Source organism: Indicator indicator, chromosome 10 (genome assembly GCF_027791375.1).
Source record: "Indicator indicator isolate 239-I01 chromosome 10, UM_Iind_1.1, whole genome shotgun sequence".
Lineage (NCBI taxonomy): Eukaryota > Metazoa > Chordata > Aves > Piciformes > Indicatoridae > Indicator > Indicator indicator.
This window is the reverse complement of record NC_072019.1, coordinates 34,405,563-34,425,086: the sequence shown is the minus strand read 5'-3', so window position 1 is coordinate 34,425,086 and position 19,524 is coordinate 34,405,563. Positions and strand designations below refer to the sequence as shown.

Below are 19,524 nucleotides of genomic sequence, written 5' to 3'. Positions count from 1 at the left end.
AAAGGTTAGGTATTTGGTTGAGATTATCTTCACAATAGGAATGGTTTGGGAATAGTATTTGGAAAAAGATTAATCCAAAAGCTTTAAATATTACCCCACTAACAAAAGGAAGGAAGTTCCTGGAGACTTTAAGGAATATATGAGTTACTCACAGCACTGCTTGCTGATTGAGGGAATTCCTCTTACTGTCTCTTTTTATCAGAAACTCCTCCTGAACTGCTTATAATCCATGTGTGTGGAGGGCAGAGACCCAAGAGAGATGAGCCTCGTGCTCTGCAGCTTACCTATTTTATCAAGCCAGGCTAATTTTTGTGTCACATGTTACCATAAAGCATGTCCAAAGCTGAAACAAAAGGCCAGAAACCAATAACCATCAGTTCTCTGCCCAACCATGCTCAGAGTTGTACCACCATGGGGTCTGTGCCTGGCACATGGCTTTGGGGAAGGGGCCATGTGTGTCCCAGCTTCTCTGTTTCACAGAATCACAGAATGTTAGGAGCTGGAGGGGACCTCGAGAGGTCATCCAGTCTAACCTCCCCTGCTAGAGCAGGATCACCTATGCCAGGTCACACAGGAACTCATCCAGGCAGGTCTTGAATATCTCCAGAGAGGGAGACTCCACAACCCCCTGGGCAGCCTGTTCCAGTGTTCTGTCACCCTCACAGGGAAATAATTCTTCCTCATGTTTCCATGGAACTTCCTGTGCCTTAACTTCCACCATCGCCCCTTGTGCTGTCATTGGGCATCACCCAGCAGAGCCTGGCTCCAGCCTCTGGGCACTCACCCTTTACATATTTGTAAACATGAATGAGGTCACCCCTTAGTCTCCTCTTCTCCAAGCTGAAGAGCCCCAGCTCCCTCAGGCTCTCCTCAGGTGTCCCTGCCCATGGCAGGGGGGTTGGAACTAGATGATCCTTGTGGTCCCTTCCAACCCTGACTGATTCTATGATTCTCATAAGAAAGATGTTCCACTCCATTAATAATTTTCATGGCTCTGCAATGGACTCTCTCAAGCAGTTCCCTGAGGTCCTTCTTGAACTGAGGGGCCCAGAACTGGACACAATATTCCAGATGTGGCCTCACCAGGGCAGAGTAGAGAGGGAGGAGAACCTCTCTGACCTACTAACCACAGCCCTTCTAATACAACCCAGGATGCCCTTGGCCTCCCATCCACCAGGACCCCCAGGTCCTTTTCCCCTTCACTGCTCTCCAACAGTTCAGTCCCCGACCTATCCTGCTCCCTGGGGTTGTTCTTTCCCAGGTGCAGGAATCTACACCTGCCCTTGTTGAACTTCATTAAATTTCTCCCTGTCCAACTCTCAACCTGTCCAAGTCTTGCTGACTGGCAGCACAACCCTCCTGTGTGTCAGCCACTCCACCCAGTTTGGAGTCATCAGCAAACTTGCTGACAGTGCTCTCTGTGCCCTCATGCAGGTCGTTTCCCCCTATCCCATCTTTGCAGGGGGGTGGGGAGGAGAGGTTTTGGATGTGCTGCCACAACCTGTATCAGTCAAAATCTTGCTCTCAGCAGAAAATGGAGTTGGCTTTGTTTTGCCTAGTGCTCAATTTCCAACAAGTCATTAATTTTCAGTAATGATTTTACTCTCTCTAATTTCTTCTGAAGTGCCATGCAAGTGAATATTTTCATTATTTTGTCCAGACTAGATGTTACACTAATTGACCTGCAAATATGTGTGCTAATGGTACCTTCCCTTGTAACAGTAATTAATGTAATAAATTAAGATTTATTTTTTTGAAACATAAAATAGGTGGTTTTATGTGAAAACACTTTACCATGCTAGTTAAGTGAAAAAATAGATCTATGATGAAAATAAGAACATGATTACAGGTGTCAGGCTTTACACAGCAAGTGGTAGAGCATAACACCTCTCTGTCAGCAAGGACACAGAAAAGATGAAAATCGTTGTGGAAGTCATGCTCTGAGTGCTCTCTCTGATACTTTCTGCAGTGGCTCTGATAGACATCCCCCAGGGTCCCTATTTATAGGGTAGCTGGTTGGAAGTGATGTCCTTAGGGTCACACAGATCATGTTCCAGTAACTTTCCATTACTGTCATGGTGTAACTTTTAAACAAAATTCTCTCCAGCACACAGTGGACTCCTCACTGTACACATTTACTAGCAGGCAGATCTCATGTTTAATGCATTTGTATATTCATATTCTTTCTCATGATATCATAAAAGCAGTCCAAGAGTGGGCTACTAAATGCTCTTGCCTGAGGAGCTGGAATCCCTAGGGTTGGTTTGCAGAATTGATTCTGATCCCTGGGGTTGGTTATCAGTCACGCTGGTGCTGAATGTGAATGCAGCCTTACACATGGTTGTTCCCCACACAGACACCTTCTTCTCTTCATCATATTTGTCCACTGTTGGTAGCAGGCCAGCATCATTGCAAAGCTCCTTTTTGTTCTTAGCCCTGTCCTTTTGTCTTTTTGTCCTGTCATCCTTTTGTCCAGCTAGTTGCAGATTAAATTGCTTTTCTTTGTTTCTTTACCTTGCTTGTGCAGAGACTACTGAACACGGATCCGCTGCACAGTGCCCACAGGTTATTCACCTGGTGTTTCAAAGCTCCCTGATTTTTGTTCCTGGAATGCTGTTTAGCAGCACTTGGATGATGGGGATAAGTTGTCTCTCATTCTCTTATGTTCACCACACAATAACCTCCTAAGTTGCTGTTATGTCATCAGATGTTTTCCAGGCTAAGGAGCAGCTCCATGAATTATTACAAGATAACTTCACATGTGTATTTTTATCTCTGGTGGCAGTGTGTGCAGTGTGTGTGCAGTGTGTGTCAGTGCATTCCAGGAATCTGTAGCAATCTGTAGATGCCACTGTAGAGGTTAAAAAATGAGGGAAGCATAGCTTTGGTTCTTTCCCATTACTCTGTCCTCCTCATCTCTGTTTGCACAGGAGCGTGGTCTGCTGCAGCTTCAAGAGGGAGCATCATCTTACAGCTTTAGGTCGGTGCTGTGTACCATGCTGTTGCTTTGCTATCATACTTTCATGACCTTTGTGTTAGGTAAGATTATTTGTAATAACTCTTGGATTTGATTAGTTCTTGTGGGGCATAGAGGGGGGAAAAAAGATGCTTCCATCACCTATTAGTTGGTGAATTACTTGTTCATAAACAGCATGAATGTGGTTCATTTGTGGGTAGTTTTACAATAGCAATCACAGCTGAAGAGAGTGTTTAATCTTCAAGGTGGAGGCCCAACATGTGGCTAATTTTACAATAGCGATCACAGCTGAAAGGAGTGTCTTCATCTTCAAGGTGGAGGCTCAACATGTAAGAAAGGAGACAGTGGGAGTAGAAAAGGAAGCTCTGAGACCTGAATCTGGCTTCAGTAGTGTAATGGGTTGGATTGGATCCCCCTATTAACTGTTTTAGAATCTGCCCCAAAGAGCAAATTCACCACACTCAGAATTTGGAAGTAAAAATGAAATTGCATTTACAAAAGAAACTAAATATAAAGGTATAAAAGGGTAATAACCATGTATTAAGTGTGTTTGCATATATGTGCACAGCTTAACGACATCACAGCCCCCCTTGCACCCCAATTCAGCTCTTATATTCCCTCCCAGGGACAAAAGGGCCCCCAGGAGGCTACACAACCACACACACTCCCTCTCCACCCCTGCTGTACCTTAGAGAATCCAAAATAGAGAAGCCCAAGGTCAGAGGGAGAATAGCAGAGCCCAAAACCCAAAGTGAAGCAGGGAGAGCGATCAGCAAAGAGAAGGAACAAACTGTGCTACAAGATACAAGGTTTCCAATACTCCAATGGAATGATATTAACCTATCTATTGTTATTAATGTGTCCAATCCCTACATTATTTATCTTTTACTCAAAGTCTCTGGAAGTTTCCCATTTACAATTAGTGTTTAAGCTAGGGACTAGCTCCAACTGCTACAAGTAGTCAGCATTATTTGAGAGGTTAAAATAGAATCATAGAATTGTTAGGGTTGGAAGGGACCTCAAGGATCATCTACTTCCAACCCCTCTGCCATGGGCAGGGACACCTCACACTAAATCAGGTTGCTCAGAGCCACATCCAGCCTGGCCTTAAAAACCTCCAGGGATGGGACCTCAACTAATAATGTCTGAAAGTTTCCATGTTATATGCTGTCCCTGATGTTTTGGGAGGTGATAACTTACTACTGAGACACTTCCCTCTTCTCTCCAGCTGAATCATTCCGCAGCCCCTGCAGGCCTGCACACAAGTGAGCATTCAGGCCGATGAGCACAGTGCTGTGAGGCACTGCTGCTGGCTGGCACAGTGCATCACCAACCTGTATTTACACCTTCCTTAGCAGAGAGGGGAACTGACACAGTGGCCAGATGAGGATGGCTGATCAGTACCTTGTGTTCCTGTGCTGTGTTGGTTTGGTTTTTTTTTCCTTTTCTTACTGTTCTTATCACTTGCATTTTTATGCATTCTAGGTACAGGGAAAGGAAACGTTGAAGAGGCAGAGAAACTACTTAAGCCTTACTTGGCTCGCTATCCAAAGGTAAAATGAATCCTAATTTCATTTGATGGGATTGTTTCATGTTTTCTTGCCAAATAACAGAGATCTAGACTGTATGGTCAGCTTGAGAGCTGTTATGGAATGCTCGCATTTTTATTATTATTATTTATTACAGGGAGCCATATTCCTGTTTTTTGCAGGCAGGATAGAGACACTAAAGGGTAATATTGATGAGGTAAGTAATCCTTTTGCTCTGGGGAAAGGAAGTTTCAAAAGCTTCAGGAAAAAACCCTACAGGAACAATGTTTCATTTTTGGCTAATGTTTGGTGTGGTTTTGGTCTATGTGTAATTTATAGTTTATGAATTACAAATAGGGATTTTGAAACCTATTTTGACTAACTTGTTTGATCAGTTAGTTTTGCTGCCATTCCTAATTTCTGGTGATAATCTGTTCCAGCAGTATTAATGACAATTTTCTCATTGTCTTTCCTATCCTGTAGCAAGTTGTGCCTTTGATAACATCCAGTGGTAATGATTTGCCATGAGTCTGAGTGGAGTCATACAAGACTTGAAAGAAGTAGGGAGGTGAAGGAAGCACATCCAGAATATGCTGAGACAGAGTATCAGCTGGTGTGCAATGCAGTGGCTCCCTTGGAAGGGCTTCTTTGGAGCTGCAACGATAAATGTCAGCTTAGCATCTGTCCTCTGACTTCAGTTTTCTAATTTCCCTAGACACAAAAATTCACTCTTCCCATGCTTACAGATTAATATATTAACTTCCAGGAAGGGGGAAGCTCTGTAGCAGGGTTAAACTTGCTAACACCAGGATGACTGTGGGGCCAGGAACCTCTCATGTGAAGCCAACAGATGTGGCTGTTTTGGGGAATACTGGGCTATTAATAATTTGCAGGAGCTATGCTGGCAGCTCTGTTACAACACTGGTGTTTGTGTGTTTACACATAACTAAGGCAGCGTTTGGAAATCTCTGTGTTCAGGCAGTTAATAGGTATGAAGAATGTTGTGAGGCTCAGCAGTACTGGAAGCAGTTTCACCACATGTGTTACTGGGAGCTGATGTGGTGCTTCACCTACAAGCGCCAGTGGAAGATGGCTTTCTTCTATGCAGACCTGCTAAGCAAAGAAAACACTTGGTCAAAGGTAAGTTAAGCAAAACAGAAGGGCAGAACACCCTGTAGTGTCTCTGAACTTTCAATTAGATTGGGTTGATTTATTTTTTTTGCAGCTTTGAAGACAAGGATTGTAAAACAAAACTGGCCTGCTGTGGCTCTTAGAGAACACTGTGAATTGCAGACATTCAAATCTGTACAGATTGTGGGCAAACGAAGCTTTTGGGGCCTGGCTTGGTGATGAAGAACAGTTCATTAGACCTCTCTATAGAGCTCTGGTTGTGTCATCACAAATCGCAGTTAATGGCCCAGTTGCCACTTCTTTCATTACATTATGCATATGAGTACTTTGGTGATGACTGAGGTCAGCCATGGTGGTACTTCCAGGATAATAAATGTAATTAGAAGAGGCGCCTTGCCCTGTGCATCTGAAAGGCAGAAGCTCTTCCATCCAGGACCCTGGTAGCTTTCCTCCCTTGTCTTCCTCTGAGCCCTAGGGAAATTTGTCAATAGGGGTTAAGTTTGGGGGTGGGCAGAGCAGGAGGTGTGTGGTTGATAGGAGTTTGTTTCTTCCTGGTGTGACCAGATTATGTGTGTGTGAAGGGTCTCTCTCTGGTTTTCTACTGTACACTGTATGTATTGGCCAAGTGGAACCAAACCACTCCAAGCATCAATGTGAGAGGAATTCTCAGCACTCTGGCTTGGCTGACACCTGCAGTATGAACCCAGGGTGGCCCTGGCCATTCCAGCTCCATGTTCAGCCATGTGCATGAGTCCCACAGAACTCCCACAGCCAGGGGTGCACCACCTGGCTAAAAGCTGTAATATCCTGAAATGCTGTGGGCTGCTGTTAATGTGTCCTTTTAAACTGAATGTAGAGTTTTACACTCTGTTGCAGGGGGCGTAGAGAAGCAGAGAAGATGTTTCCTGTTAATACTTATTCTGGACATGAGCAGGCAGTGTGAGTGTGCAGCGCAGAAGGCCAATGGCAGCCTGGGCTGTATCAAAAGATGTGTTATCAGCAGATCCAGAGAGGGGATTCTGCCTCTTTGCTCTGCTGAGACCTCACCTGGAGTACTGTGTACAGGTCTGGAGCCCTCAAGATAGGAAGGACATGGACCTGATGGAGAGGGTCCAGAGGAAAGCCATGAAAATGATCAGAGGGTTGGAGTACCTCTGCTACAAGGACAGGCTGAGGGAGCTGGGGGTGTTCAGCCTGGGGAAGAGAAGGCTCCAGGGACACCTAATAGCAGCCTGCCAGTACCTGAAGGGGGCTACAGGAAGGCTGCAGAGAGACTGTTTGCAAAGGCCTGCAGTGACAGGAGGAGGGACAATGGCTTCAAACTAGAGAAGAGCAGATTTAGATTGGATATCAGGAAGAAGCTCTTTACTATGAGGACAGTGGTGGAACACTGGAACAGGTTGCCCAGGGAGGTGGTTGAGGCTCCTTCCCTGGAGATATTCAAGGTGAGGCTCGGCGAGGCCCTGGGCAGCCTGATCTAGTTGGGGATGTCCCTGCTGACTGTGGGGAGGTCGGACTGGATGAGCTTTGGAGGTCCCTTCCGGCCTGGCCCATTCTATGATTCTACAGCAGAATGTGGAAGTAGCAAGCTAATAACTACATGAGCTAAAGGAAAAGTGATCATGTGTATGCACTGTTAGATTCCAGTGTAAATAAATAATCGCAGCTTAAAATACTCCAGAAAAGTCCTGGAACTTATGATTACTGTAGACTCCTTAAGGCAGCACTGGAGAACTCACCAACTGCTTTTCTCTGCTATTGGAAAAGTTGTAATGTTGTCTGCTACTTTGCTTTCCTTGGTTGCTCAGGAATCTCCATGGAATCAGTACTTTTCATAAACTGAAATCATGAAACACTTCAAAAACCTCTAGAACCTAAAATCTCAGATATGCCACCAAGTTTTGACTGCACAATAATTTATTTATTCTTTTTCTCTGAGCATCACCTTTTTGTAAGTTTTCCAGCATGCATTCCTGAGACTAATAAAAGTTCACTTTACACAAATGTAACATTTGTTCTGGGAATTTGGACATAAATTCTAAGATGATGCAAAGTAAATCAGTGGATATAAACTACAGCACAGGAGGTTCCACCTCAACATGAGGAGGAACTTCTTCCCTGTGAGGCTCACAGAGCACTGGAACAGGCTGCCCAGAGAGGTTGTGGAGTCTCCTCTTCCAGACACTTTCAAGACACGTCTGGATGTTCCTGTTCAACCTGTGCTAGATTCTGTGGCCCTGCTCTGCAGGGGGGGTTGGATTCAATGATCTCCTGAGGTCCCTTCCAACCCCTAACATCCTGTGATCCTGTGAAGACACACCTGATAAAAAGGTGTATGCTTCACTCTCTGAAATGCACACCTCATGCTCAAAATTTCCTAGGGTTACTTCTGTTTGTGATCAAAAGTAGCAGCTTCTTCCTCTTTGCTATGTTTGTGCTTTATCTCCATACTGGGGATGCTGTAAATTCGTTTTTCTGCATAGATGTTCTTGGTTGCACTTGCAGGCTACTTACATTTACATGAAAGCTGCCTATCTCAGTATGTTTGGACCAGAAGACTGCAGTCCTTTTGGCGACAGCGAAGTCGAGTTATTTAGGTAAGCTCCCAGTTTATAGTTTCCTATTACAATGCTGGGGGAAGAGAGGCAAAATGAATCATTGTGCAGTTTGGAAGATCTGAGCAACAGCAGCATGGGATTGTGAGAAAATGCAGAATGAAACAGTCCCTTACACTGAAGTGGACCCTGGGTTCAGACAGCAGATTTCTCCTGGGCTGGAAATACTTCAGGGGCAGCACATTAGGTCTGTCAGCTAGGCAGTGGCTGTTGCTGTTGCATGTAATGTTCACATTCTTTTTCAGTTATTTCCTTTAATGAAAATGGCATGTAAGAGATTAAAGTCTTTAATGGATTATGCTAGAAGATATGAAACAGTTAAATGTACAAGTGAAGTATGCATTATTAGCACCATGAGTTAACCCAGTTGGAAGATTCAAGCTCAAACAAGCCTAAACCTTGCTGGGGCAAAGAAAAGTGATCATTGATTTTCACAATTTTTCTATATTTTTTTTAATGTGGTTACAACATATTGATACTCTTTGGGTTTTCTGTCTCTTACATAATCATTGCAAGCAGGTCTCACTGGATTTGGGATTCATTATGAAGTGAATAGCTTTGATCTTTGAAAGAATGGGAGGAACACTGACAAAATGTAGCTTCCCTCTTTCTTTAGTCTGTGGAGATGTGCCTGTATTTAAGTCAGGTGCATCATCTAATTTATTCTTTGAGCAGGAAGACTCCCTCTTCCTCCTGCTTGATTGAAGAGGAAGCCTAGAAATAATAGATGCTGTGAATAAAAACAGCTGTTGTGAATATGTATTGCTCAGCTTCCTCAGAGATAGAAGCAGTTTATAACAGCTTTTTAAAGTTCTTTCCTGTTTTGTTTTGTTCCTTTTTTTTTTTCTTTTTAGTTTGAATGTGGTTTGGTTTTGTGTTTTTGGTTGTTTTTTCTTTCTTTGTTGTGTTGCTTTTTTTTTCCCCTAGAGGTTTACAGAAGAAAAGTTCCTTACATTTTCCTTTAAACTTTCAGGATTGTTCCCAGTTTGAAACTGAAAATTGCAGGGAAGTCTCTCCCTACAGAAAAGTTTGCAATTCGGAAAGCACGCCGGTATCTTTCTGCAAACCCCATTCCTTTGCCTGTTCCACCTCTGGTGAGTTAGAAATATCCACCCCCCTCCTCCTTATTAACGTGGTTTTAATGTATGGAAATAAAATCAAGAGAATCAGAATAGCATCTTTCCATGTTTCTAAGGTAAAACCTCTGCAGGAGACTGGAATGTTCCCAAAGCAAAGCCAAATGAATGCGAGGAATGCTGTAAAACGGGGGGCATGCACCAGCCACAGGAGCTAAGCCAGCTGGTTGTGACACATCAATGTGCTCTGTGTGTGTAACTCATTATTGCACCTCTAGAACAGCATGCTCCTAACAGCTTGCTTTGGATTCTCTTTTGAGGAAATTTGCCCTAGGTCTTTTCTGCCATGTATCTACTTGAGAGAGTCCAAGGGAGGGCTACAAGGATGCTGAAGGGACTGGAGCACTGCCCTATGAGGAAAGGCTGAGAGCCCTGGGGCTGTGCAGTCTGGAGAGGAGAAGACTGAGAGGATAGACATTAATCAATGACTATCAATATTTGAGGACTGGGGGTCAGGAAGGAAGGGACAGGCTCTGCTCAGTGGTGCCCTGTGACAGGACAAGGGGCAAGAGATGTAAACCACAGCACAGGAAGTTCCACCTCAACGTGAGGAAGAACTCCTTTACTGTGAGGCTCACAGAGCACTGGAATAGGCTGCCCGAGAGGTTGTGGAGTCTCCTTCTCTGGAGACTTTCTAGCCCTGTCTGGATGTGTTCCTGTGTGACCTGTGCTAGAGTCTATGGTCCTGCTCTGGCAGGGGGTTTGGACTGGAAGATCTCCAGAGGTCTGCACCCAGAATGCTCCTTGGCGGGGCTGGGCGCCGCGTCCCCTGGTGCCGTTGCAGTTGCGTGCCTGGGGCAGCAGGTGCCGCAGCTGAGCAGTTAACAGCCGGCCGAGGCTGTAGCGCTGTGGGGAGAATCCCACCGATAGGATTTTCTTTCCGCTGCGAAGGGTCTTGCTGAGGGAAGCGTGTCCTCAGGCGAGTCTTAGCTCGGAAATACAGCCTCGAGTAAATGTCGTGTGAATCCTTCTGTTTCCTTCTACACCGCTCTCGTGAGACCCCACCGGTACCGCTGTGTCCAGTTCTGGAGCCGCTATTACAAGAAGGATCTGGAAGTGCTGGAAGGTGTCCAGAGAAGGGGCATGAGGATGAGCGAGCAGAGGGCTGGAGACTGAAAGAGCTGGGGCTGTTCAGCCTGGAGAAGAGAAGGCTCTGGGGAGGCCTTATTGTGGCCTTCCAATATCTGAAGGGGGCTGAGAAGAAAGCTGGGGAGGGACTTTTTAGGGTGTCAGGGAGTGATAGGACTGGGGGGGAATGGATCCAAGCTAGAGTAGGGAAGATTTAGATTAGACCTTAGGAAGAAGCTCTTCACCTTGAGGGTGGTGAGACACTGGCACAGGTTGCCCAGGGCGGTGGTGGAAACCTCATCCCTGTAAGTTTTTAAGACCATGCTGGATGTGGCTCTGAGCAATCTGCTGTAGTGTGAGGTGTCCCTGCCCATGGCAGGGGGGTTGGAACTGGATGATCCTTGAGGTCCTTTCCAACCCTGACAATTCTGTGATTCTGTTTCAAAAGCAGTTAACAAATCTACCCTGGATACAGGAAGTTCAGCACTTGTTTTCCAGATGGTGAAAGCAGCAGTGCTGGGGTGAGCATGCTGTTCCAGCCATGCTAGGCTGACACCTTTTTCTGCTGTGGTTCCAAAACTCAGTTATCCTGCATAGAATTTTTATCAAAAAGCTTTAAATTATCAAATACAGACTAGGTCATATGCATAAACAATAAATAACTTGTCATGAGGAGCAATTTTAAGTGGCAGTGGGCAGATTTGATCTGGAGCTGAACTCTAAGAGAGAACTTCAATAGGAATTAAACCAATAGTTTTTAGTAAAATTTACTCCTAAGAAAGCTGAATAAGAAAAATTGCTTTCTGTGAGAACGTCAGACTCGAGGAATTCAAGGGATTTACAGTTCAGCTCTAAAATTCTCTTGCTTGTTCTGAAGCCTGACTTAAAGGTTGGGGTTTATTTTGTTTTTTCCTGTCCTGAGATTGGAGTGGTTTGTTTTGTTTTGTTTTTCTGTGGAAGCACTACATTACAGTCAGTTATTATTACATTGCAGTCAGTTATTACTACATTACAGTCAGTTATTATTTGACCTCTTTCATGTTTATAAAGATGTGCAGGGTGAGTGCCAAAAGGCTGGAGCCAGGCTCTGCTGGGTGATGCCCAATGACAGCACAAGGGTCAGTGGTGGAGTTGAGGCATAGGAAGTTCCATGGAAACAGGAGGAAAACTTTTTCCCTGTGAGGGTGACAGAACACTGGAAGAGGCTGCCCAGGGGGGTTGTGGAGTCTCCCTCTCTGGAGATATTCAAAACCTGCCTGGATGTCTTTCTGTGTGACCTGGTGTAGGTGATCCTGCTCTGGCAGGGGGTTGGACTGGATGATCTCAGGAGGTCCCTTCCAGCCCCTAACATTCTGTGATTTTTCTGATTACTACTCTGGCTAGGATAGAACTGAAAACCAATTATCTTAACCCATTGACACCTAGCCATATGCCATGAGTGTTTTAAGTCTGCCTCTTCTGTTGATATTTGCCTTCATCAATGAGTGAGATTGTTTTTGTATTCTGCTGAAGCAATCCTTGCATTGTGTAACTGGCTCTTAAGTTGTTTTCCAGGGCTACTTTGTTCTGAAAACCAATGTGACAAGTTTTCAGTTGCAATGAAAATATTTTGACAAACTAACTGTTTATTTAAGGGATCTGTAACGTTTTCATCATACAGAGATAAAATAAAGCTTTTGATGACTGCATTTACCTGGTGCTGCAATTAATGATGCTGTCATTTCTCCCTTATCCTAGGAAATGATGTATATCTGGAATGGCTATGCTGTAATTGGAAAATGTCCCAAGTTAACAGAAGGCATGTTAGAGACTTTAAATGAAGCAGAAGAAGCATTGGCAAACAGTTCAGGTAATCAGTGATACAGTTTTGGGCCAGAACAATCCTCACTATCAAGACAGGCTAGGGGAGAGAAAGCAGTCCAGGGGAAAAGGACCTGGGTCTTCTGGTGGTGAGAAGCTGGATGTGAACCAACAATGTGCACTTGCAGCCCAGAAGGCAAATGGCAGCCTGGGCTGCATCAAAAGCAGTGTGGGCAGCAGGTTGAAAGAGGTGATTCTGCCATATTGCTCTGGTGAGACCACACCTGCAGCACTGCGTCCACCTCTGGAGCACTCAACATCAGAAGGGTATGGGCCTGATTGAGTGGGTCTAGAAGAGGGTCATGAAGAAATGATCAGGGGGCTGGAACACCTCTGCTGTGAGGACAGGCTGAGGGAGCTGGAGTTGTTCAGCCTGGAGAAGAGAAGGCTCTGGGGAGACCTAATAGCAGCCTGCCAGTACCTGAGGGGACTATAAGGAGGCTTTAGAGAAATTGTTTGCAAAGGCCTGCAGTGACAGGACGAGGGACAATGGCTTCAAACTAGAGAAGAGCAGATTTAGATTGGATGTTAGGAAGAAGTTCTTTACTATGAGGGTAGTGGAATGCTGGAACAAGTTGCCCGGGGAGGTGTTTGGGGCCCCATCCCTGGAGATACTCAATGTGAGGCTCAGTGAGGGCCTGGGCGACCTGATCTAGTTGGGGATGTCCCTGCTGACTGCAGAGGGCGTTGGACTGGATGACCTTTGGAGGTCCCTTCCAGCCCAAACCATTCTATGATTCTGTAATAGAAGATGTGAAAGGAAGCCTGCTAGTGGGAGTAACATTTAGAAATACAATTATATGCAGATCAGTTTTACATTTAGGATAGGTCCCTAAATGTTTGCTTACACAGTCCAGGACAGTTTGTAGGGCGAGTTGTACGTAGAGACAAGTGACATGTCCAGAAGAGACAACTGATCTGTTTGTTTTTTTTTTTTTTTTTAATTCTTATGAAGTAACTCTTCCATGGCCCTGAATCGCTTCACTGTGTACATACTTAGTGTGCCAACTTTTGCCCTCTTCCTTGCGCTTCCAGTTTAGTTTGCTCCATAGATTTTGGCCATTTTCCCAGGGCTTTGCTTCAGTGACATGTGTAGGGGCCTCTGTGGGGCTTAGCAATAGAAGTGACTCCAGTTACAGGATCAAGGCCTCCAGCTGCACAGTTCAAAGGGAAGCAGCTATTAATCAGAAGATGAAGGGATGTGAGGTGCAGAGACCAAAGCCTGGAATATTTTTGTTCAGGCAAACAAAGATGGAGACTTTATGAAACTCATGCATATGAATAGGTTAGGTGAGTTTTTAGGTGTCAGACAGTAAGTTTGTGGAATTGCCTTTCAGGAAGAGTAGGGAGGGAAAGAGCAGCCCAGCAGTTTTAAGAGGAAGTTTGATCCTTTGATGAAAAGCTTGGTGTGTGTGTGTCTCTGCATTAAATGAACTGAATAGACCAGTTAGTTCCTTCTGTCCTGTGCTCCAGGAAACCCAATGTGCTCACACCTACCTATGTAAAAGTTTATTTACAGGTAGGAAAGTCTCTGCTGCTCTGGAATTTTCTAAAATGTGCCTTTTACTTCACCTTGCAGCTACAGAATTGCTAGCAGATGACCAGTGTGTGATAAAGCTGTTGAAGGGCTTATGCCTCAAGCATCTGGGCAAGATCTCAGAAGCAGAAGACCATTTTAATTACATCTGTTTAAAGTAAGTTTTGATGCCTGGCGTACAGGAGAGCTCTTGAATTTCTCAGTAACTGTTCAAGTAAGGAGAGATGCATAGGAGTAGAAGGGAGAGCACTACATTGTCAGTAGTTGTTGTTTTAGTATCAAGGAATTGAAGTTTTACCCATGTATGGAAGAAGAATTGCAAATGTGAACCTTTTGCTGATATATTTTCTCCTTTTAAGGAACTGTAGGTGCACAAAATGTTTGAGATACCACTTCCCTTTTTGTGCCCTCTTCCTCTTACTAATCATGAGGAAGCTGTACCCAAAACCCAGAAGCAGTCTGCAGAGACAGGTGGCACTATGATTACACTTGGAACTTGTGTACATCATGCAGTGAATGGCATCTCTTTTTGTCAGATCACATGGACAGAGCTCATAATGTTTCATCTTTTCTAATACTTCCCTGATAACAAACAAATGTTTTGTAATCCTGAGAAATAATAAGACAGGTAGGATGGTTGTGCACAATGCACATTTACAAGCTTGGAAGGTGGCTTTGGATAGAGAACCTGACAAGTGTTGTAATAGATTGATGACTCTCTCTGAGCTTAGCTGATCTCCTGTTCATTTGTGTTTGGAGCTGTTACATGAGGGAAACGTCATTTCAAGGTCTTGAGGCTATTTCTTTTCCAATGCAGTGAGAAGAAGATAAGATATGATCATTATCTAATTCCAAATGCCATGCTGGAGCTGGCAATACTGTATCTAGACCAGGACAGAAGAGAAGAAGCAATAAAACTACTGGAAAGAGCAAAGTGAGTGAGTGAAAAGCTCTGTGCTGATGTCAGTCTGGTGTCTCACTGGATAGCAGGAAGCAGAACCATTTCATTAATACCATGGAAACTCATTGCTTTTTTTTCAGTGCAAGCACACTAGCCTTGGCTTCTGTTGGGGCTTTACTAGACTTTATTCAGTCTGTAAATTACACATCCATTCTGCTAAGAGGGAAAACAAGATGTTAATAGGAATGTCAGAGGCTTCCATGAGAAATAATCCTCGTGTAGCAAAATGCAGTAATCTTTATAGTCTGTTTACTTATTCATAACAGATGTAGTCAATGAAGTCCAAGCTCTTGTGCTTTGGCTAACATTACTCACGCTGATGGCTGCCAGTGCTGTTTATCAAAATACCATTTTTGCCTGTCTCTCAGCCTTTACTTCTCCAATGAGCCAAAATTTCTTGCGGGGAGGGAATCCAAACCCAACAGCCCTTGCCCTCTTCAGGCATCCTGCAGCAGGCTAGATACTGATTAAGTGCAGATGTCTGCATCTTTCCAAATGCAGAGTCATGCCAGTCACTGCCACAGGTGTGAGTAGCTACTGAGGGGCCAAACTGAGGTCTGGCCCCAAGCTTCAAAGGGGTTGGAGTTTTTGTGTTGAGTTTTTAGCACAGAATCATAGAATGGTCCAGGCTGGGAAGGACCTCCAAAGGTCATCCAATCCAACCTCCCTGCAGTCAGCAGGGACATCCCCAACTGGATCAGGTTACCCAGGGCCTCACCTTGAATATCTCCAGGGATGGGGCCCCAACCACCTCCCCGGGCAACTTGCTCCAGCCTTCCATTACACAGTAAAGAACTTGTTCCTAACATCCAGTCTAAATCTGCCCTTCTTTAGTTTGAAGCCATTGTCCCTTGTCCTGTCACTGCAGGCCTTTGTAAACAGTCTCTCTGCAGCCTTCCTGTAGCCCCCTTCAGGTACTGAAAGGCTTCTATCAGGTCTCCCAGAACCTTCTCTTCTCCAGGCTGAACACCCCCAGCTCCCTCAGCCTGTCCTTGTAGCAGAGATGCTCCAACCCTCTGATCATTTTCATGGCCCTCCTCTGGACCTGCTCCATCAGGTCCATGTCCTTCCTATCTTGAGGGCTCTATACAGTACACAGTGTCCAAGTCAGTCCACTATGCAAGGCAGGGTGGTGAATCAGCCTGCCAGAGATGATGCCAAAAGCCTGTCAACACAAAAATTCAAATACTGGAATTCTTAGTCTCCTGTGCCTATGACCCTGATTCTCTGTAGGCTCATGGAAGATATTAAAAGAGCTGCAAAGATTGCTTTTCAAAACACCATGGAAAGTATTTCACATTCCTCAAAGCATGCCTCTCCTCCTGTCCTCATTTCCTTTGTTCAGATTTCTCTTAAGGAGAGATCTAGAAGTGAATGATTCAGAGCTTCCCATTCCAGCTGGTACTTCTCTTCTGTCTCTTCCTACTCACCCGTGGCACCTTTTCCCTGATGGTTTCACGGCCCAGCCACAGGCTTTCTCAAGGGAAGATGTTAAAGAGCACCAGCAGACAGCAGCTCTTATAACTTTCTTGTTACCCAGTGTATGAAAAGCTAATATTCAGTGCTGAATGCACTCAGGGAAGCTGTAATGATACACACACAAAACAACCCCCAGCACCACAATCTCCCCCTGGTATCAGAAAAAACCCCAAATGTGCAGTCCTTACATTTCCACTTGTAGCTGTTGCACCTCATCAGAGTGCTGGTGGCTGATAAGCTTTCAGCTGAAAAGGCTGCTGCTGGCCTGTGCAGCCAGCAGAGGGAGGATGCCTTGTCCCTGCTGGGGTCAGGACTGCAGAGTTGTGTTTGCCTTTGGCAGGAGTGCAGAGGAGAGCTTGGCTCGTGCATGACGCCTGATTTGCTTGACCTAAATCCACAGAGTGCTGCTGGCTGGAACGTTGCAGGTCGGGGAGAAAGAGTGGAATGAGATGATAAACAGTTTTGGCTTGGTCATGCATTTCTATTTATGTGACTGTAAAGTCCAAGCAAGGATGTTAGCCTCCTGATGAGAAGTACAATACCTGCATGGCAAAATCTGCTTTGTTTAAGGACAGCTCTCTGTCAGCTCAGCATGCAGCAGAACCCGGTCACCTCCTTTCCTCAGCCAACCTTTTGGGTGCTGCACACAGAAAATTATGAGCTGGTGTAGGATGGATGTGGAATCCCTTGTTTTTACAAAGAGACTGCTGCTGCCATGGTGACAGATGCCATGATTCTATGCTCCATATGAATTCTGCAGTGAAATGCTTTTAAAGTACACAGACTATTTAGTACTTGGTGCTGTGTTTCTGTAAAGGTGACCAATATCTTCCACAAGAAAATTAGCATGGTCTAATCCTCTTTGGTGTCTGGATTCTGTATCCATCCTGAGGGAGAATCAGAATTATAGAATGGTCCAGGCTGGAAGGGACCTCCAAAGCTCATCCGGTCCAACCTCCCCACAGCCAGCAGGGACATCCCCAACTAGATCAGGCTGCCCAGGGCCTCATCGAGCCTCACCTTGAATATCTCCAGGGAAGGAATCTCAACCACCTCCCTGGGCAACCTGATTCAGTGATCAACCGCCCTCATGGTGCAGAACTTGTTCCGGACATCCAATCTAAATCTGCCTTTCTCTAGTTTGAAGCCATTGCTCCTCATTCTGTCACTGCAGGCCTTTGTAAACAGTCTTTCCCCATCCTTCCTGTAGGCCCCTTCAGGTACTGGCAGGCTGTTATTAGGTCTCCCCAGAGCCTCCTCCAGGCTGAACACCCCCAGCTCTCTCAGCATGTTAATTCCTGCTAAGTAAGAGCTGCACTTTCTGTGTGGTGCTAGGGCCACATTTTTACATTAGCTTTTCCATGAAAATACAAATTTTTTGCATGTTTCGTTAAGTCATTAGAACATGACACAGCTACTGAAGACTACAGGTAGACACTACTGAGTCAGCCACTAGATGTCTGTTGGGGAAGTCCTGCCAGCCTTTTTCTGAAAGGCTGCTGAATTGCTCCTCAAAAGCTGATCTGGAGTTTTTTATATGCCCAACTTTCTCTTTCTAAGCTTCTAGGGTGGAAAATTATCTGGTCTCATTTTCTACACACAGTGCACATCATTGGCAACCGTAGGATGAGAGATGAGATGTTTCCCTCTTTGTCTAGTTGATTAGTTAGGGTTGGGTGTTTGGTTGGACTTGATGATCTTGGAGGCCTCTTCCAACCTGGTTGATTCTGTGGTTCGGGACAGATTCTCCCTCTCTCTCTCCCCTCCTCCCCCACCTTGAGATGTGTCTGCTGAATTTATCTTATTACTGGTTTAAAACCAAAACCAAACCAAGCCAAGCCATTGAGAATTTGTGATTCAGATTTTATCAGTTATACTTTGAGAGAGAGAAAAAAAAATTAATTTCTGAATGTAAAGTAAGTTGATTTTATAGATATTTAATATGAAGTCAACTGTTGCAGCCACTGTTCTGAGGGCAGCTGCTGGATGTGTGCAGAGTGCAGGATTCCTTAGCTGACCAATTGCACACTGCAAAAACCAAACCAGTAACATTGGCTGTGTGACAAGAACAGCATCCTCATGTTGGCACCCTGGGATTGAAACATGCTGCAGAAGCCACCTCCTTGACATGCTGGCATCTCTCATTGGGAAAACATTTTAGCTGAGAGATGTGGTTGGGTTTTGCTGGTTAAGGGATTGATAACAAAGAGAATAGAAACAGCAATAGTTACTTAAGTTAGGGAATTAGGTTAGGAATGGCTTGGGAGGTTTAGGGCTGCCAGGGACTTCTGCTTCTGTTAGTTCACAGGATCACAGGATGTTAGGGGTTGGAAGGGATCATCGAGTCCAACCCCGCTGCCAGAGCAGGACCATAGAATCTAGTGCAGGTTACACAGGAATGCGTCCAGATAGGGCTGGAAAGTCTCCAGAGAAGGAGGCTCCACAACCTCTCTGGGCAGCCTGTTCCAGTGCTCTGGGACCCTTACAGTAGAGAAGTTCTTCCTCATGTTGAGGTGGAACCTCCTGTGCTGTAGTTTATATCCATTGCCCCTTGGCTATTCCAGGGTGCAGCTGAGAGCTACTGCTGGTCAAGGCTTTGGTGTTGGGATGCTGCTAGGGATATGCTCAGAACTTGTACTTCTGTTAGCTGCTTTGTCTGTTAAGGAAACTTTAAGACTCGAATGCAAGGGATTCTACAACACAGCATAAAAGGGCTTCTGAGAGAACTTCTGAGATTCTCTGCTCTCTGCATTTCTGGAATCTCATTGCTATATGGCAGCAGGGTTCCTGCCTTCATTCATCACCCAATGGCCCCCAAACTGGGGGAAGCACAACAGTCAATATTTTGATTGAGTGCAGCAGATTTAATTTCTTATGAAGCTGTATTTTTCTGGTAATTGTCAGACAGTGGAGCCACAAATCAAGTACAAAGAGCTGCGTTGTCTGGCTAGGAACACATGCCTGGTATTTTAGAGGGGGCAACAAAGAAGCTGGTGGAGAAAGGCTTTTTTGCTGCCTTACAGTTGTTTTGCTTAGAACAGTAACATAAAGATAACTTGAGCACATTCCTAAAATACCTATTGATCAGAATGGATCTGCTTTTGTTTCAGACAAAACTACAAGAATTACTCCATGGAAACAAGAACTCATTTCAGAATTCAAGCTGCCCTGCACCAAGCCAAATCCGCCCCAGAAAACGGAATGCACTCTGGAGCCTCAGCAGTGTCATAA

The 19,524-nt window shown here is 45.0% G+C and overlaps 1 protein-coding gene across 1 annotated transcript in view; it reads left to right on the top strand.

Annotated features, from left to right (window-relative positions):
• The window catches only part of TTC39A (tetratricopeptide repeat domain 39A), a 63,557-nt gene extending 44,033 nt beyond the window's left edge, over window positions 1–19,524 (top strand). Inside the window, exons 11-20 of the mRNA XM_054384579.1 lie at window positions 2,931–3,039; window positions 4,463–4,530; window positions 4,664–4,723; window positions 5,485–5,646; window positions 8,143–8,234; window positions 9,226–9,346; window positions 12,194–12,305; window positions 13,896–14,010; window positions 14,671–14,787; window positions 19,404–19,524. Of these exons, the coding sequence (XP_054240554.1) occupies window positions 2,931–3,039; window positions 4,463–4,530; window positions 4,664–4,723; window positions 5,485–5,646; window positions 8,143–8,234; window positions 9,226–9,346; window positions 12,194–12,305; window positions 13,896–14,010; window positions 14,671–14,787; window positions 19,404–19,524 (1,077 nt within the window). The remainder of the gene's footprint in view (window positions 1–2,930; window positions 3,040–4,462; window positions 4,531–4,663; window positions 4,724–5,484; window positions 5,647–8,142; window positions 8,235–9,225; window positions 9,347–12,193; window positions 12,306–13,895; window positions 14,011–14,670; window positions 14,788–19,403) is intronic.